The sequence below is a fragment of the Maylandia zebra genome, linkage group LG7, assembly GCF_041146795.1.
Source record: "Maylandia zebra isolate NMK-2024a linkage group LG7, Mzebra_GT3a, whole genome shotgun sequence".
NCBI lineage: Eukaryota > Metazoa > Chordata > Actinopteri > Cichliformes > Cichlidae > Maylandia > Maylandia zebra.
This window is the reverse complement of record NC_135173.1, coordinates 65972433-65991740: the sequence shown is the minus strand read 5'-3', so window position 1 is coordinate 65991740 and position 19308 is coordinate 65972433. Positions and strand designations below refer to the sequence as shown.

The 19308-nt window shown below is 41.0% G+C and overlaps 1 protein-coding gene across 2 annotated transcripts in view; it reads left to right on the top strand.

Annotated features, from left to right (window-relative positions):
• lsp1a (lymphocyte specific protein 1 a) overlaps positions 1-19308 on the top strand; it is a 43203-nt gene that overhangs the window by 12482 nt on the left and 11413 nt on the right. For both annotated transcript variants that reach the window (XM_012923246.3, XM_076886934.1), the window contains 7 exons: positions 1868-2014; positions 6857-7244; positions 7542-7681; positions 7937-8192; positions 8722-8859; positions 11720-11763; positions 18528-18609. In XM_012923246.3, coding sequence (XP_012778700.2) covers positions 1868-2014; positions 6857-7244; positions 7542-7681; positions 7937-8192; positions 8722-8859; positions 11720-11763; positions 18528-18609 — 1195 coding nt within the window. The remainder of the gene's footprint in view (positions 1-1867; positions 2015-6856; positions 7245-7541; positions 7682-7936; positions 8193-8721; positions 8860-11719; positions 11764-18527; positions 18610-19308) is intronic.

Sequence of the window (19308 nt, the reverse complement as noted above, 5' to 3'; positions counted from 1 at the left end):
ATTAAATGACTAACTTTGCACATTTCAGTTGCAAAGACTTTAGTAAAGCCAGAGTAGAGGAAATCTGAAGTGTTGAAGCTTCTCAGTTGGCAGGAGCAGGATATTAACATAAAGAAAACACCGAACCCAAAGCTGATCTTCATTCTGAACAGACGTTTATTCCCAGTAAACTGGAGCTGAAAACAAAGAGCAGCTTCACTTTGTTGATATAGACTAAATCTCTGAGATCTCAGGAAGAAGGACGAGTCAAAGGAGTTGACAACGCAGCTTAGACCAAACTGTGCCTAAAATAAGTCTTATCTGTAAATATCAGAGATCATGCAGCCGGTTCTCCTGCATCAATCCATTGTTTTGAAGAAAAGATGAGGGCGGAGGAGCAGATGGAGCCTTGGAGCCGTTAGCAATCTATTAGTGACACAGAAGCCAAATGTGAGCTTAGTAACTCGACACCTGAGCTCGCGCAACTGTTAGTCCTCCACATGCCTCTTCTGGGAAAGAAGCTGGATAAACACAAGACTCTCAGCAATATACTTTATAATTCAAAAAAATTAAAAAATGCTTTCAGCTATTTATCTAGAAACTTGGACAAGAGTAAAAAGACACTTTATTTAGGCCCTTCAGTCTAAATTAGAAAAATCTACAGTTCTATCAAATCTGATGTCAAAACAATGGAATATAATATAAGTGCCACTGAGGAAATGGCCATACTTGTTGCCAAAAACAATGACTAATCAGGCAGATAGTTAAACGATGGTTAATCAGACACTACAGGTAGGAGCCTGGAGAGGTAGCGAGGGCAGAAGTCACAGGTGACCACCGTTCTGCTCGTGTTTCAACCTCTATGGTTTATCACTTGGTCCCTTTTGTTTTTTTTCAAATCATTGATTCATGTCACTCACTTTACATTAACTTTTCTTTAGGTTTTAATTTGTTTACTTTGCTTCATTTTGTTATTCGTTATCCTGTATAACCGGTGAGCTCATTTTTCTCTGAAAGCTGATTTGCAAATTGCTTCTTTTAATTGAAACCAACATATCTAGTGTTTTTTTTTTTTCATTGTTGGCCATCAAATAAACAAAGAAAACGTTGCACTTTTTTTTTTCTTATGTTGCCGTTTCCGTGTGAGGGGAGGTGCTGTCTTTAAATCCCCCGACATTGGTGTAAATCAAAGCGTTGTTGCAAAGAGTGCTCGCGTTTGGCTCGCTGTCTTCTGATAAATAAAGATCAACTGTGTTTGTAATAAATACTGTGATCTCATGTTGACATGAAGCGTAGCACGATTGTGTTTATCTGACGCGCAAACAGACGGCGGTGTTTCTCATCCGAGGCCCGGCAGATGTTCTTCTGGCCTCAGAGACTCACTGTTCAGAAACCCAGGAGGCTCAAGAGACGACTGCGAGTCAGGAATCTGGGTCATGTGTGATACATGATGAAGATTGTGACATTTCCCAACCTCCTCTGTTGAAAGAAGTACGCCATGTGGAGCAATACCACATGGAAAAGTACTAATTATTCCCCCAAAAAGTCTCAAAGTTACTGCAGTAATTACTTCAGTTACTGCAGGAAAAATTCACGTCTTTTGATCTGACACATTAATAAGACTGAAAAATACAGGCAGTATTTTTGATTACTGAAGTACAAAACTGGTGTAAACATTTCAGACTGTATGTTAGGGAAAAAAGGTAGACTCGTTTTTTTTTGTTTCGGTCTTTGCTCCCCGCTCATGTGCACCAAACTGTGCTGTTTAGGGATGAATAACATAATAGGAAATATTACAAAAGTCCCAAAGATCATGACATGGTTGGCAATGGAACGTGTTCAAACCTGCCTGCACTCTTAGTGAAATGGAGTGCTCCTTTCTTTCCAGGCTGACGGCCCAGAGGAGCATCGAGGATGCCGAGGAGGTGGAGAGGGAGCGTCGTCGGAGAGCTCGAGAGTCTTTACGCCGGAGGAACAGCGGCTCAGCACCCGGAGAGTCATCACTGGACGGCAAGATGCCGCCAGAAGAGAACACGTGAGTACAGAAAATATTGCAGAGGCCCTTTACATCCCAAACGCTTCCTTTTAAAATATAAAGAATGTGATCTCTGGTTATGGTGTTTGTACGAAAAGCAGCCTTTTTCCGAGTAGGACATCTGGAACATGCTGGTGGGTTTTAGTTGCTGTTTTGGAATATTTATTTGTTTAAAGAAAGAATTTTTTCTTTCTTTAAACAGTTTGCAACACGTGACTTCTTGCTTATAAGCAGCTCTGGCTCATATATAAGGGACGTAGTGTCTGTGTTCACCCCCTTTTTTTTTTTCTATTTAGTGAAGTCTCGTTCTGAAGCTTCGAGCTGAATGTTGTCATCACTGAAACCAGATGCAATGACGCAATGAGATAGATTTGACTGTGATACTGAGACACACTCTTTCAATACTTGCAAAGGCCCGCACGAAATCACACCCTGCTTTATTTTTTCCTTTTTGACTCTAGTGGGTGACGTAAAGTTCAAAATTTACATCATGTTGTCGTTGGTAAGACTTAAAATTCATGATTTAAGACTGCACAGGAAAGGCTTAATAAGCTAAGGGGACATTGTTCCCCATAGAACTTTTGTGCAGTTTGTTTTGCCACTCAGCAGTCACCTCCTGCTGGCCCTCAGAGAAAATGGAGGTTTAAAGCACTTTCTCACTGTGTTATGTGAAGGACACACATGGGTCTTCATCACGGAGCCGCAAACTGAGCTTTTAACCTTTCAACAACATGACTGACTGAATATTATGCAGATGAGTTAGTGATCTTCTCCCCATATAGTGCTGGGCTTCAACAATTATTCAAGACCTGCTCAAGAAACGGTATAATTACATCTCCGACCTGCCCTGCACTAAGCTCTGTTAGGTTTTATTCAAAGTTATGGAACCACTGGCGTTCTAGCCATAGTCACTCGTAGATGAACCCTGGTATCAGGATTTAATTTTAACAAATAATAAAAAAAAAGGTCTGAAGCTTGAGAGTCCGTAGATTTCAGTGGATATCTAGATATCCAATTCCATTTCAAGGCCTGAATTTGCTTAATCTGGCTATGTTCTCACTCTAAATCATGGAAGTAGGAGGAATCTAAATATGGTGGAATTCCTTCTCCATGCAGTCATGAGAACCCAGGAAGCTACTAAGTGCAAACATTATTCATTCACTCATCTCATGTCCAATGACTTCCTGAACAAGCTGCTAACTGTGTCTGCATGTTTTGTTTTTCTTTAATTTCCTGATGATGCAGTTAAAAGATTTTGTCATCACGTTTCCCAGTCACGAACCTCAAAGTTCAGCCTGTTTCTGCAGCGGTTACGCTCCCCCCGGCCTGCCTGGCTGCTTTACAGGGGTTCACAGACGTCTGGTTACATAAAACAAATGTTTCCACTGGGAAATGCCACAAACAACCTCTTCCATCCTGTCGTATTGACATGAAGACCAACACGCAGCTGCCTTCTCATTACACAACCGCCAAAGAATGTTTACTACCAAGCCTCCATGTCGGAGCTCGTGGTCTCTCAGCTGACTTTTAATTTCAGGCTCTTAATTATAGCTTGCATCTTCAACACCTTTTCCTTCATCACGTCACAGGCGCAGCTGGATTCAGGCTGCGGTGAGTCAGTATGAGGTAGCTCCACTGCTGTGGTTTGTAATTGAAAGGTGTTCTGTGAGATGCAGGTGACGTAATGCTGGTTTCACCCCGAGATCAGTGAGCTCAGAAGCGCTGACAGATTTTGAGCTTGTGAATGTTGGTTGAAGCAAATGCTGCCTTTTATCATTTACTGGATCTACAGTGACTCCATTTCTGATTCCACTAGCCTCTCTCTGTGGCTCTAAGCATCAAGCCCATTGGTTTCCACTGAAGAAAAATGATCAGAAACAACTCAAATATATTCTTTTATTCAAAAAGATGTGAAAATTCTAAGTCTGCAGATACATTTTCAGACTGATGTACATTAGCTATATGTTTTAGTGCACTGATACAAGGCACCAACCTTCAGGGCAGAAAAATGAAGCCACTGTGGAAGCTGCAGTTCCTCTAACGTCCACTTTAGACTCCAAGAGTAAGTCAGTCCCCATAGACTCCCATGTTAAAGTGTCCAAAGTTACAGAAGGATTAGCCCTGTTTACTGCCTGCTCTGCACATGATTTCCCTCCTTAATATCAGTATGAGGAATTGCTTTCTTTTCTGATTCTTTTGGATAAGTAGGGGTGTAGCCACATAGCTAATAGCTAATGGCCAGAGCCATTAGCTATGGGGGGTTTTGGCTATAAATGGCATCAATCAATTGCTTTGGTCACACTGAGGAGGTCCAATCTTTTATATACAATCTGTTATTCATTAAATACAATTTAATTCATATTTATTAGTTAAACATCAGCTCTGTTGATCATCTAATAATATTTTGTCCACTCTGTTAACATCGATGAGAAGAAATATTCTGAGCACTTACAAATTCATTGCTGTCCAAAACTGATTAGGCGGGAGGAGTGACAACTCGCTTTTAGAGCCGGCCTCGAGTAGCCGTTAACTGCACTTACCTTCATTCAGAGGGAACGGTACCATTTTTCATAAAATGCAGTAAATCAGGAGAGGTCATCGAGCGTGACCGAGTGCTGCCTATCAGGACTCGATGACTTCATGTTGGACGTCTTTATTCTGAAGTAGAAACTTTGCTGTTTGTTTGGACAGATTAGTTTCTGAGAGCTCAGGCGGAGGCTCCCACTCTACAGTTGGGGCCCCACGGACCAGAATGTCTTAATCATCTGGGGAATGCTGAGTGAATTCCTCTCTGCCAGCTCCCAAAGACACGAAGCACACTTATTAGTTTAATCAGCAGGATCAAGTGGGAGATCTTCTGACTGTTGAATAAGTGTTCAGGGCTAAGTCCATTTAGACAAAACATAACTGGCGCTCCATAATAATTAACGCCTAAATTGAAGTTCAAATATTTCATAGTAGAATATGAGATCGTATATAGCATGTTACATGCTGATTTCCTCCTGTGGCTGTTCGATGTGTGCAGAGGGAAGCAGGCAGCGAGGACCTCGCACCTTTGTGTGAGCAGCTGCAGATGTGACAAATATTCTAGACTGGAAATGTGGAATAGCTTCAGCATTAAAGTGCACACACTTGTGTTTTAAAATCTGACTTTTATGGAATGAGATGATCTCAACCCCGTGTTTCATAATGTGTTCAAATGTCCTGTTTACGTTGGTGTCCCTGAGAAGATAAGGATTCGTGCATTATTCAGGAATTTTTTTCAATGACGCATTAAGGTCTGAATTATATTGTAGGATGGTATTGCAGTAACCTGTCCTTTTAATTCAAAACGAGCTAAAAATAACGCATGTGTCAATGTGTTTGCAGTAAGCTAGTGTTCTTTGGTCTAAGGTTAATGTTAATGTCATACCAGGGAAAACAGTGATTGAAGACGGCTGCACGGCTGACGTTATTGCAACAACTTGCAGTGAACTTGCACATTGTTTTTGAAGTGGTTGCCTAAAAAACTGGGACCACGTCTGTGACCACTCGTAATCAGCTTCTGTCTGCATAGCGACAGAAAATGGCAAAAAGGCAAAATCGGCCTGCTATCAGTTTGCGATTGAACAGGGTCAAGTTGGCATCTGCATGCAATTTGTTTGTGGCTCTACGGCCATTCAGCTTATTATATTTTTAGGTCTTGTAGGAAATGTTGTCTTTTTTGCTTGTGGTGATCTGTCCTCTCATGATATGGTGGTCTGCCAACTGCTTCCCAAAATATTTTACTGAAGGACACTTAATGTGATGGATTACCTCTGACGAGTGACTGTTATCTTTGTATCCTGCAATTTTTTGGGCTAGGATGATTTCCATGCATTCGGTGCAGTGGGTTTTTTCCCAGTCAAGAGGATTCCCAGACTAATGCCATCCTGTAGCAAGTCGAAACTTGTGTTCAACAAAGCACTACAGACCTTGTTGCTAAAATCACTTAATGCCTTTTGATTGACTGAAACTGAGCTCTGCTCCTTACGTCAGGAACAGGACTTTCAAGATTAATGCTGCATTTGTACACTTGTTGTTTTTCAAAATGAACGTATTGGAACGTGAAAGCAGACGTTTTCCACCATGCATTCACTGTTCAAACTGGGTGAAGTCATGGCTTCTTCCAGGGTTTACTTTTGTATCCATTTAAGATGGAGGTGAAATTGCATGCATTGTCTTGAGTGGACTGCGTCACATTTTGGCTGAAACGTGGCTGCACGTGATTTATTTCCAGACTAGAAATCTACAGGGACTATTTTCCCCACCATGGCGACATCCTGCACCTGATTTTTCTTCTTCTTTTTTAAGGGGAGTTGTCTCCAGATTTAATTTAAAGATGTTCTTGTTGTGTCGTTATTTTCTTTCAATTTTAATAGAGAGGTGTACAAAGCAGGGGTTGAGCTATTGAAGTATCAAATTTGTATTCCCTGTTTTGAGGTTTGACATAAATTGTGGAATCGAGCAACCTGAGGAACTTCAGCCAAGTTCCCGGCTGGGAACTAATCAGCTAGTTTGTTGACTTAGCTGCTGAGTAATGGAAAAACAGAGACTTTAACAGAGACCACAGAGTAGCAAATCTGGTAGATTTAACTGACTTAATGGGCACTTTATCCATAATAACAACACGGTTTAAGCAAAGCATTGCTCAATTTGTCTCACGCTGTGTTGTATTTTATTATAATACACATCACACTGAAAGCCTGAGTACTGCCTGAGGATGCAAATGGGATATGTCCGAGGGTTGGAATTTTGCTAAACACGTTTGGGATCTCATGATCTTGCCTGTCTTGACTCTTTTTCCATCTCTTCTCTCCATAGGTATGGCAGCAGCCTGAAGCCAAATAGTTCTCATTCTCTGGAGGAGGACGAAGGCTTCAGTGACTGGACCCAACGCAGAGAGAGGCGAAGGCAGCAGCGCCTGCAGGAGCTCAGCCAGGGAGGATATGAAGACGAGTACGAAGAGGAAGACACGATAAAAAAAGCTGTGCCCATAAAGAGCACGAAGGCCTCCATCACTTCTCTCCAACTCCAGAGGCAGGAGCAGGAAGACAGAGACAGGGTGGAGATGGAGAGGAGGAAGGAGCATGAAGAAGAAATGATTCGAGCTGAGAGAGCAAGGAGGGAGAAAGAGAGGGAGGAGGAACTAAGAAAGAAGGATGAACTGATCTCGAGGAGGAGCGAGGAGAGTCAAAGGCCACATCCAGAGGTAGGACTTCCGTACTGGAAAACTGAGTTTTCTGTGGAAGTGTCATAAATAAAAATATTCAACATTAGTCTAGATAAGGATTTTACTTATTCAAATATCAAGTTATTGATAGATGGTAAAGACGGTTCATATAAGGTCTAAAATCATATTAGAACAGTCTGAGTCTCAACTGATTCAAGAAAAGAGTTGATGTGTTCAAAAAGATTTGAAGACCTACTTTGAAAGAAGAGCAAACTTCAGTGTATATATTATTACATGCATTTAAAAATCTATTTCCTTGCGATCTTTCATTAACAGGTGGAGAAAAGAAAAGAAGTCAAAATCTCCTACACATCCAAGGTTTTTCTTCACCAAGAGCCAAAACACAGCAACTCAAACGGCAACGCAGCCAATGAGGAAGTGACATCATTTATCACCAAAACAAAGAGATCCACCATGTGTGTAACAAGTTTTGTTTGCTATCTTATTATGTGCCTTTCCACTCACCTGAATATGTAGCTTTTGTTACACTGACTTTAAAAGCCAAAGCAGAAGTAAATCATTTCTTGAGACAACACAAAAAAACCTACAAATATCAAGTTTACATTTTCCAGAATCCCAAAAGTACTTTAAAGACTTTGGACAAAAATATTTAGATCTTATTTCAGCTCCACAGCCAGGGCGTAAATCAAAGCATTTTATATCCTATACAGTAGTGCTGTGTGTAGCAGAGCTGCTGAACCAGAGGAGTCGGAGGCCATCCTGGAGACAGAGCAACGTCTGGAGAAGATCCGGCGGAGCCTCCAAGAGAAGGAGAGCCAGGAGATGGAGCAACTGAGACAACGACAGGCTGAGGCTGAGCAAGAGCTGGAGGAGCTGAAGAGAAGGAGGGAGGATAGACGGCAGGTCCGACAGGAAGAGGAACGTCGGAGGGAGGAGGAGGAGCTGCAGCGGCTGGCCAAAGAAGAGGTGACCATGTCTCAATAAAAGCTCAGTATCTGAAATGCTATATGCACAGAGATATATACACAACTGCAGGAGGGGGGTTAGGAATTTGGTAAATGACGCTCAGATTCAAGTAAAACATTTTTATTTGGGGTTTAAATGTAGTGCAAGCTTCATATTTTTTCTTCATATTTTAAGAGCTAGTAATAAAAGATCTACTAGCCTGTGAACCTCAGATTTATTTTTTTAAGAAAGTTACAAAGATCATCTTTGTGGTCTTATCCATATGTTTATCATATCAGTGAGGATGTATAATGTGAAAGAAGAAGAAGAATGCAGCATGCCAAATGTCTAAAATTCATAACTAAATTCTTAATATATCAGGGATATACAGTAGGGACATCTTTAGCTTATTATGGAGGTATCACGGCCTTGCCTAAAAGTAACTAATTCAGCTTCAAGAGTAAAACAATGGCTACTTAGTCTCTAGTATTAGCAGCTGTTAGATCTATATGGCTTTGGGGCTGAAGAGTGTTTTTAATCCGACTCCCAGGAGGAGAGAAGACGCATGAAGGAAGAAATCGAGAGGAGGAGGATGGAGGCAGCAGAGAGGATGAAGAACCTGAGTACGTCCAGTGTCGATGAAGACGAGATGTTCAGTCCCTTCAGCCCAAAAGTTTCCACACAGAAGGTAAAGAGCGTGTACCGGCTTCTAACGCTGGTTATAAAATCTATCTGTTGGTAACTGCTTCTTCTTTTGTTTGACTGTTTCACTTTTCTAACTTAGAGACTGGTCAGCAACCATCTGACCAGTGAATGGGTCAAATGCAGAGAAAAACAAGTAATTTCCCCATGGGGATCAATAAAGTATCCATTATCATTATTATTATTATTATCTGGCTACAGCCGGTCGCTATGGAACAATGTGTATTCCCCAGCTGGTTGGTGATTGCTAGTTTGAAAATGGTCACAAAGAGACACACGGTTCTGCACTGAAGGCCTCCTTAGATTTGCTTTGGTTTTTAACATATTGCCTGCAGTTTGCATAGAAGATAAAGACTTACATGTCTGCTCAGAGAGTATTTTTAAGTCTGAAGAGTGCGACAAAAAAGGTGTTACTCTTTTACTTTCAATGCAAACATTCTCTATCTCTTTTTGGCATCACGCTAAATGCCAAGTGTTTGCAGACAAGTCAGCATCTTTCATGCAAACTACAGGTAACAGTAGAAATCTGCTAGCAAACCACAAGGAGGGCCTTGGTGCAGCACCCTCAGTGACAGCAAGAACATGCAGCAACCACCGGTGGGTTGGGATATGCGTATTTTTCCCCTAGTCATCAGGTGTGCCAGAGGGTTACCACCTGGTCTCTAGGCTGATGTGACGGAGGCCTAAACAACATTTCTGATTGAGTAACTTGGTCATAAAACCCTAATGTATCGAAAGCTGGTTGTATTTACTTGTTAATAAATCATATTTGCAAACAAGTCAAGTTCAAACAAAAGTTTTGAGGTGGGTGGACTTCTGTCCTCACAGGCAGAGCTATGTTCCTGAGATGATCATGAATAGCAGTCAGATCCAATATTCAAATAGGCGCTGCAGCACTGAGCATTTAGATCAGTCTGAACCTGAGCTTGTGGTTCACAGTGAATTCACATTCACATTATATATGTGGATATAAAATGGATATATGAGAGAAAAAGCATCAAAGGTTCACTTAAGAACCCACTGGCACAGCCATGAATGCTGTCAGAATTTAATCTTACCTGTTCAGGTCAGCAAGAGCTATCATGTGAGCAGATAAAGAGGAATTTGAAAAAGAAAAGTTTAATTGTCTCGGGTGATCCGTCCTTCCGTCTAGCCCATTACTGTAATGTTGATTTAACAAAATGCAGCCTACTGTTTGACCTGTTGGGTTAAAAAAACAAGTAACTCAGTGACTAATCGCTGTGTGTTATCTTCCCAGCAGATGGGTTCAGTCTCAGCTTGTAAGTTGCATGTGTGTGTACCTCTGTGTGTGTGTGATTGCAAAGCCACTTCAGCCTGACTGCACCAGGAAAAGCATGCGGTGTTGTCCTCGATCTCACTGCCACTCGAAATGTTTCACTGTCTGAGCTTGATGATCTGTGTGAACTGTAAATGCCTATGTGTGTTTTTTCAGCACGTTGCGGTCGTTTATGGAGCCCTCTCAGTCCAGGAAGACATTTCTTTTCTTAAAAAAAAATCTGGTTCATAAAGATTAAGAAACCAAACCATGTTTGAGACTTTGGGGTTCTGTATTTGAATTTTTGATGAGTGGCTCGTCCACGTGCATGACTGTGTGCATGTTGGCATGTCTTTTGCTTCTTCTATTCCTGAATTTATGTGAACATGAACAGATTCAAACGAACCAAATGTCCAAGGACACAGAAAAAAAATGAATCCAAATAGCAAAAGAGACATTTACAACAATGGGTAAAAACTTATGAGATTAAGTGAAATCCTCAGGTTTATTTTCTCAGTTGTGTTAATGGCACCACGTAAGTACAACACTAAGATTAACATCCTGTGTGTTATTTTAAGTTGTTAAATCTGACATTGTGACTTTTCCCCACAGAACTCAAATCTAGCCATGCTTCACATTAGGCAGGCTTCACCTCTACATTAAATATTGTCATTTATGTCCAGTGTTTGATGCATTTTGCTGCATGTTGGAAGCACATTTTATGGCTCTTTACCAGAAGAAATTATGCAGTGTCATTTTTTAATTTAATTTCAAACAACAGGCTTTCACACACACAACACTATAACTATATATAAAACAGTAACAAAAGGTGTGTGTGTGTGTGTGTGTACTTTGATGTTTGACCTCTGAGGTCCGAGATACACTGCTCCTGTCCTAAAAATCGGACCCCTGAGTGCAGATTAAAAAAACAACAAAATTGTCCAGGTCAGCTGGATGAGCTCTGTCGACAGATGGTACCAGTGCTGGTGTCCATCTAGGGCCAGTTTCATTTACTTAGACTGGGGAAACAAGCATTACCAGTAAGAATGCTGAATAATGCAGGCCCTTTGAGCCTGTACACTAAAGGAAAATCGTCACATCCCACAGCAGATCTTTTACTCTGTGTGGGCATTTTGATGGAAAAGTTTGGGGATAAATAAAAAGAACATGGACTGAAAATCAATACAGAGTAATGCAGAGAGATGATTTTGCCCTTGAATTCAAGTTTTCTTCAGAGTATAATACATTTTCTCAGTTGTTGCTCTTCATCTTTAACCCAGTGACTCTGTCAATTTTATTGTAGGTGTATGTCCTTAAGGTAATGTAACACTCTATAAATTTATGTTCTAAAAAGCCACATTTTTCCATCATCCTCTGACTCTCTGACGACTCGTGCGGTTTGATGAAGGCCAGCCACCTCAGCGCTGTTTGTCTGGGACTGGGAGGTCCAAGGCCAAACCCAGAGCTGAGCTTTAATTAACACATTCATGAACTGCAGCAGTGACACAGAGAGAAACGTGTTCATCCGAAAGGAAAAACAAAAGGCGTCATACTTCTTCTTCTGTTTCAGATCACAGAGAGAACAGAGTCCCTGAACCGCTCACTGAAGAAAAGGTGAGGATCTTTATCAGTATCTTGATCAGATTTACATATGCATTATTTCACCAAATAGAAATATTAAAACTATTAAAATCTCTTAAATAATTCAACCTAATAAATGGTGTTTGGGCTCATTATCCTGACAGCATGCAGGCAGCCTTTTTTATTTATTTATTTATTTATTTTTTATTAATTTATTTTTTTCCGCCTCCTATAAAACTGTATATAAAGGATGGAAGTAGTGAGTGTGATATAACACTCTGGACTCTGCAATGTCAGTTCTTTGGCTCCTTTTTGTTTGTTTTTTGTGGGTAGAAACAAAAAATGCCACAGTTACACCAATCTACACATTTTAGCCTGTTCACCCAAGGGATTGCACTTTAGGGAAGTTTACATCTGCAATGGTTGCATCTTTATATAATCCTTTGTACCTTAGTTGTTTTTGGCATTCCCAACACACTCTGATTTTCATGCTATCACAGTGCTGCATAGTCAGCAATGTCCTGCTAGAAGCCTGAGACACAGTCTGACAGGTAGACAAAGAGCGCAGCTTGATTTCAAAGTTTCTACTGAGTCAATCAGGTCAACTGAGTGTTATCTGAATGCTACCTTAATGGAAGGATACAAGTCAAAGAACTGTGGCCTTTATGTACAAATGAGCTAATCTTGAGTGTAGCTTCAGTTTGAATGTTGTTCAGAATCTTCCAGATCAAAGAAAAATGCAGAATTTTTTATCCAAGCATCTGAATAGTGGAGGAGCATGTGATATTCAACTTTATCCACAGAGAGTCAAATTCAGATGTTATCAGATAAAATACGTGTCTACATATTTTAACGGAGTTATTTTTTCTGACTAGCTATGCTAAAGCTAAGCAAGTATTTCCACTGATAAACTTGAAGAAGTAGCTAATCCTTTTGACGTAAGTGACCCGCTTCTTTTTTCAGTTTTCTGGCTGCTGGTTAACTCTCCACCGTCTGAACGTAAACCCTGATGAAAAGGGTTGGAGGTGACCTCTCCACCTCTCTCAGTGCATCGCCTTTCCTAAGCTGTGATTTATGGCTCCTCTTAACTCTGTCCAGATGCAGGCGGCTGTGTTTTCTCTCGTGGTTAGTGAGGTATGGTGGCTCCAGGCAGTCTGCAGCAGGATATTATCAGCTCTGAGCAGGAGGAACGTTTCTATGAGGATGCTTTAATTTACAGACAACTGTGTGTTCAGAAGAGGTGTGATGGCATCAGGCAGCTCAACCTTTGACTCCCACAGTGTTAATGCCTGCAGAGTACTCGTGAACTGTAAATTTCTGAAGTTAAAATACATAGTTAATTACACGAAGCAAGAAACTTACAGGCTGGGCAGAGGTGGTACAGAAAATGAGAGGTGTAACTGTGAGTGTGTGGGTGCTCATTTGAATTTAGTCTGCGATTAAAGCAATTGGAGGAGTTGAAAGGTCTTCCACACCCTCTCATTCATACAAAGAAGTAAAATGATGGATTTTGACCAGTTTACAGAGCAGCTGGACTTAAACGGTTGTGGCAGCAAAGAATGGGAGTCCCGATGAAATAAGAGCACATCATCTGCATAAAGGAGAATATTATGTTTGGTATTAGAAGTTTACTATCTTTATGATTGCACATAGCAGTTTTATGAATAGTGCATAGAGAAATGGAGAGAGAGGACATCCTTGCCTGGCACCAATTATGAAGAGTGAAGTTTTGTGAATTTAACCCATTTTACGTGAGAATACGCGCTTCTTTTGTGGTTCGGACTCCTTCTGACATTTCTTTGGAGGTGGAGGAACACCAAAGTAATTGCTTAAAGGAGCTTGCTTCTTCAACATCTTTAAGAGTTCTAAACAAATGTCTGTCCTCCTCCAGAAAATCTTATGGACACAAACGCGCATTGCAACTTCTTATCTGGTGCGCGTCTTTTATTTTGACAGCGAATGTGCATATGCGGACCACTTATGTGCAGCCCTGCTCATATCCAACCGTGCTGATAAGTGTCTGCCTTTAATGAAACATGTCTGGTCTGGATGGATGAATGCCAGAGGGGCTTTTTCTAAGCAGGAGCTTTGCTCATGTGTGATGACTGCAGTATTGTCAGGAGGGAGGATTCCTGGAGGTAGCCATACATTTTTTTGATCATCCTCATAAATTAAGTCTGGTACATCTTGTGTCATGGCCAGAGGTGTATAAGTTCATAAAAACCTCTGTAAAGGATTTGTACTTATTTATTACTACGTTTGTGTAGTGGTTTTAGTGCTACGGACATGTGGTTTACTACATAGCTGAAAGTTTGAATTTAACATCTAGACTTATTGACAGGTAGAAACTTTCCCTCCTTAAAATTTATTGCAGAAGTTAAAACTAAGTGACGGCTTCCAGCTATGACAACCTCAGCAGCAGCCTCTGATGTTTGCTCAGCTGCATGACATCATCAGGTCAAACCTCCTTTTAAAAGCGGGTGTTGCCCCATGATGGCGCCTCAGACATGTCAAAGTCAAAGATTCAGATGATAAATGAGTTTTTCCCTCCTGCCATGAAAGAATAATGTCAGAGCTCTTATCTGAAGCCGGGGAAAGCCAAAAAATAGGGAGGAGGATCTGCTGGATCTGCAAAGACCACAAGACAAAAACATTTCAGACAGACTTTAATTTATTCAACCGCAAATCCAGCTTTGACTCAGTTTCTGGAGCCAACGTGAGTTGGTCTGACCCAACGTTTTTGATCTTGATTATAGTGTGAACATGGAAAACTGGGAAGTTGTAAAAATGTAGACACAGACAGACACAAACTTTATTTTGCAAATGCCTCGGAGGTTCTAAAATCATCAGGTGAACCATGAGGCCAAACCTGAGAGCCACACGTTTTGAACTGACAATATAAAGCAATCAAATTTTAAGGTTTAAATATAAAGGTCATATTTCAGCTTAATGAAATCCTGCTGCCATACATTCTCAGACTGGACTAGAGCTGTCACAATAATAGATTTTCACAGACCATAACTTTGGTTTAAGTGTGCGTTGTCTTTTTTGGCCAATTTATTCAAATCAACGTACAAGTGTGTGCGCTGAGAGAGTAGGGGAGACCGGGGATAGTTGTAACATTTTTGACATTTCTGTCTGTAGCTTGGAGCTCTTTTAAGGTAATGGATTCAAAATGTAATGCAAAGTATTTACATGTCTCTGCTATTAAATAGTGCAGCTATTTTCTCTGCAGCACAATTACCCATTGCATGGTATGCTCTCAAACACAAAGAGTGAAATGTTACAATTAACCCCATAGTCTGGGTTAGTTGTAACATACCCCGGGGTGAGATGTAACACAATGAAATAAGGGTACTGACAAAATCTTAAGATGTAATCTATTTTATTCAACACCTGAATGCACTTATAAACATTTATGTAGCTATTTGTGTGTTTGTGAGTGTGTGTAGGAGTGTGTGACAGAGTGCAGAAATATAGATTTTGAACATACTGTAACAAAAACTTTTCACCAACTGAATTTTTCAATAATTTTGGTTGGCCTCCATTGAGTCTTCATTGGCTCGGTGGGGATTATAACCGACAACTCTTGCCACATTTGAACATAATAATTAACCTGAAAAAATGTAGCTGTGCACCAGCTTCATCAAATGAACTGTATGTGTTTCTGTCAAGTTTTTAATCACCATCAGAATCACAGTGGTGACAGATGTATGGCTGTCCTGGAGTGCAGGCCTCATGAGCCCACAGTGCACAGGTCAGGCACTTAACCCAAGCTTCTTTTGGCTTTGAGTTATTGAAGTTTTCCATGCACACAATACAGAAATTCTCAGCAGCATCTGAGGAATCTGTGTTGTCCTGTTCAGTGTTATTCATTTTCTGATTTTTCTTTCGTGATGTGGAAAGCTTGGATTGTTTTAGGTTTGTGGGAGTGGATTTGCCTTGTTTCTGGCACAGCCTCTTCTTTGGAAAACTTATTTTCCTGCTTCTCTGGTCTGCTTCAAGGGCCATCTTAACTGGTGTATCAGTGAGTATTGCTGTTTGTTTCCTTTTTCTTCCCGTTGAAGGGGTTTTTCTAGGTCCAGCTTTTGGTAAGGGTCGCACATCTTCTGGGTTAAAGCCCAAGGAGGTCTGTGGGTTTTCATCACAGCCTGATGAGGGAGCAGCTTGGAGGTCAGTTGGGAGACTGGAGATGTGAGCATCTGGAGGAGTGGTCATGTCGTCAGCTGTAGGACTGGTGAGATGAGCAGCAATAGGAGCGGACTGTTGGTCAGCTGGAGAAATGTCCATATGGACTGCTGGAGAAGGACGATCTGTGACCTGTGATGGAGCAAAGTCACTGTCCTCAAATATGTTTGGATTGTATGGCCAAATTCCACAGCACTGGAATCCAGCCTGTATATTCTTTGGTGTAGCTGCTGCTGGAAGTGCCGTCCTGACAAGACCTGGTATTTCATATATTGTTATGGTCTTTCCTGGATTCATTCTCATCCAGGAATCACTTGCACTGTTCACCATCTTTTTCAGTGGGCCATAAACACTCCTGTCAAGTGGTTGGAGTTTGTGACTGCAGTGAGGGGGAAATGTGAGCATCACAATTCCATTGCTCTTGCAGAAGTCAATGGCTGCAATTGACAGGTGTGAACTGTGGTTATCCATGAGAAGAATCACTTTTCTTTCATTGCTGACCTTGGTGTGGTTTGCAAAGTGCTTTAAAAAGATGAGGAACTCTGTTTCTTGCATCCATCCTGACTTATTTCCACTGCCAATACTTCCTACTGGCCCATCTCTGACAAAGTGGTCTGCATAACGTATGCGTGGGAACACAAACATTGGAGGAATTGTGTTGCCAATGGCATTAACTGCACATGCAAGGGTGACCAGTGAACCTCTCTCTGCCGATGTCATTGCACCAACTTGTTTAGTGCCACGTTTTGCAATCACTCTGTCTGGGTTTTGCACAGTTGTTATGCCAGTCTCATCAATATGTCATTTGCTGTTAAGGTGTGTCTCTTTAGCACTTCATCAAATTTTTTGAAAAACATTGCTACATTGTGTTGATTAAAACTGGTGGCCCGTGCCAGACTTGTAGCCTCAGCACTTCTAATGGACAAAGTTGGGTTTCGTTTCATGTAGGCTGAGAACCAGTCTGGTCCAGCCCTTGAGAATTTGTCCCATGACTTTGGATGTTTGCATCCATGTTTCACTGCAAGCTGATATGCCAGTTCTTTTACCTGTAATTTTAATCACGAAATATGTTAGTATTTCTGATATACTATATTTTAAATTGCTACCATTACAAATTTCTAACTTTCCCTTGTCTTATCCTTTATTGCTTCCTATCTGCTTACCTCACGTGGACATAGTCCATAAAATGCATCTGCAGCTCTCATCAGGTATTCTGTTAATTCCTTCTCTTGTTCATCAGTGAAGACCTTCTTTCCACTATGGTATCCTACACGTGGGAGTTCCATTGATCCCTGCTCTTCCACCTTCTTCCTCTCTTTACAAAATCGGTGCAAAGTGACATGGCAAATGCCATACAATTTTGCCACAGATCTGGTGGACTTTCCCTGATTTCTAACATCATTTGATGCTCTCTCCAAAATACTGAGAGGCACCCCTCGGTCAGTCTGTCTTTTCCATGACCTAGGCATACTGTAATTCAAAGAAAACAAAAAAATATGAGTTAAAGTAATAGTGGGGTAAGTTGTAACATTTGCATGGTTGTTACAACTAACCCAGGCTGTTGCTGTTACAACTGACCCAGACTCCTATAGCCACGATCTAGCTCGCATTACAGCTAACACCTAAAACATTAGCACTAAAGACATGCACAGAATATATCCCCATAGACATACAAATAACATAATTTAAGTTTGATGAGTTTAACTGCAAAGCAGTTAGTGCTATTAGAAAATGAAATAAAGTCAAAAAACTTACTTTTTGGCATACAAATTAGTTTCTTTCTTCTAAAATTGTCTGTGTTTGTCGAAGGGTGCTGATTTTTCACCAGTGATAGAAGAACTGAATTGCGCATGTACAGAGTGAATCACATGATTTGAAACTTAGCCCTGATTGGAGAAATTAGAAGTGTTACAACTGACCGACGTTACAACTATCCCCGGTCTCCCCTACAGGAAGAGTTGTCACGTTTTTTTATTTTATTTATTTATTTATTTATTTATTTATTTTTTTAAAAAAAATCATATTAACTGCATTATTGACACCCCCAATATCCCATTTTTCAATATATTGATTATATTGATGCCCAGGAGCGCTTTGATCTAAACATACATAAAAAATTAGCACCACCAAGTGTTAGGACGTGGTCCGAGTCCGGAAACAATGGCATGGCGACTCCGGAATGGGAAGGAGTTTCTGCCCTTCCTAATCAAATAAAAGAGTTCAAGTTTTTCAGGGACTTGTTCACAATTGAGGAAACTCCTCCTAGGTAAGATCTGTTCAAATGAGAGATCTGGAGACCTCCAGTTAAACCCGCAGATTATATCTCTCCTATTGCTTGGGAAAATCTTGGTGTGGCCCAGACGAGCTGGAAGAGTTGGCCATGGAGACTGTGCCCCCCTGTGACCCGGATAATCAGCAGCAGACGATATATGAATGACAGGATCATAAAAATAAAGTTTAGAGTTGAAACATTTTAATTAGTTTAAGGTAGTAATGCTCTCTAACATAGAAAATGTTTATTTTAAATTTAAGGGAGCAATCTATTAAAATTAATGTGACGCAGACTCCGTGTCTCTGGTTTTAATTTCCTGCTGCTTTGTGTGACTCAGTAACAGCTTCAAGAAGACGCAGCCTCTCCTCCTGACATCCAAGATCGACGACAAGCTGGAGCAGTACGCCCACGCTGTGGAGGTCAACACACACACACACACACACACACACACACACACACACACACACACACACACACACACACACACACACACACACACACACACACACGTCCGTGACTCTACTTGTAACCTCAAATAATTTCTCAGCTCTCCAGGTCCATCCCTCACTGTCACCAGCCGCTCCTCAAACAGCTTAATGATACCAGTATTCACTGGCAGGTCGCTTAGCATTAATATTTTATTGATTTTCAAGGTTTACCGTCTTTTTTCACTTGCTTGTTAAGACCCCACAGACTCTCCTCGTGTTCACATGAAACCTCCACTCATGTTTCTGGGAGACATGACGTAACCATATTCAGTCATGACTTGTACAAAGACGCATGCAGACAGAGGGAGCATTGATGAAGCTAATGAATGTTTTCATCAGCCCCCGAACCACAACCCCCCCTCCTGCCCACAGATATCTATCACAGCCTGTTGGTCTCATTCATATCTGCCTCGCTGCAGTGTTCATTACAGGCACGGCCTCGCAACAGACTGACAATTATCCTTTCTGTTGGTTAAGCGTGAGGATGGCACAAAAATAAAAAGTCATTGAGATAATTTCGGTACAATATGCGGAAAGCATTGACTCGTCAGGATAATGTTTGTGCACTAGTTGCTTCCTTCCTCTGATTTGAATTTTCTGCAAACCCTCGGGTGTTTTCCGCAGCGAGAA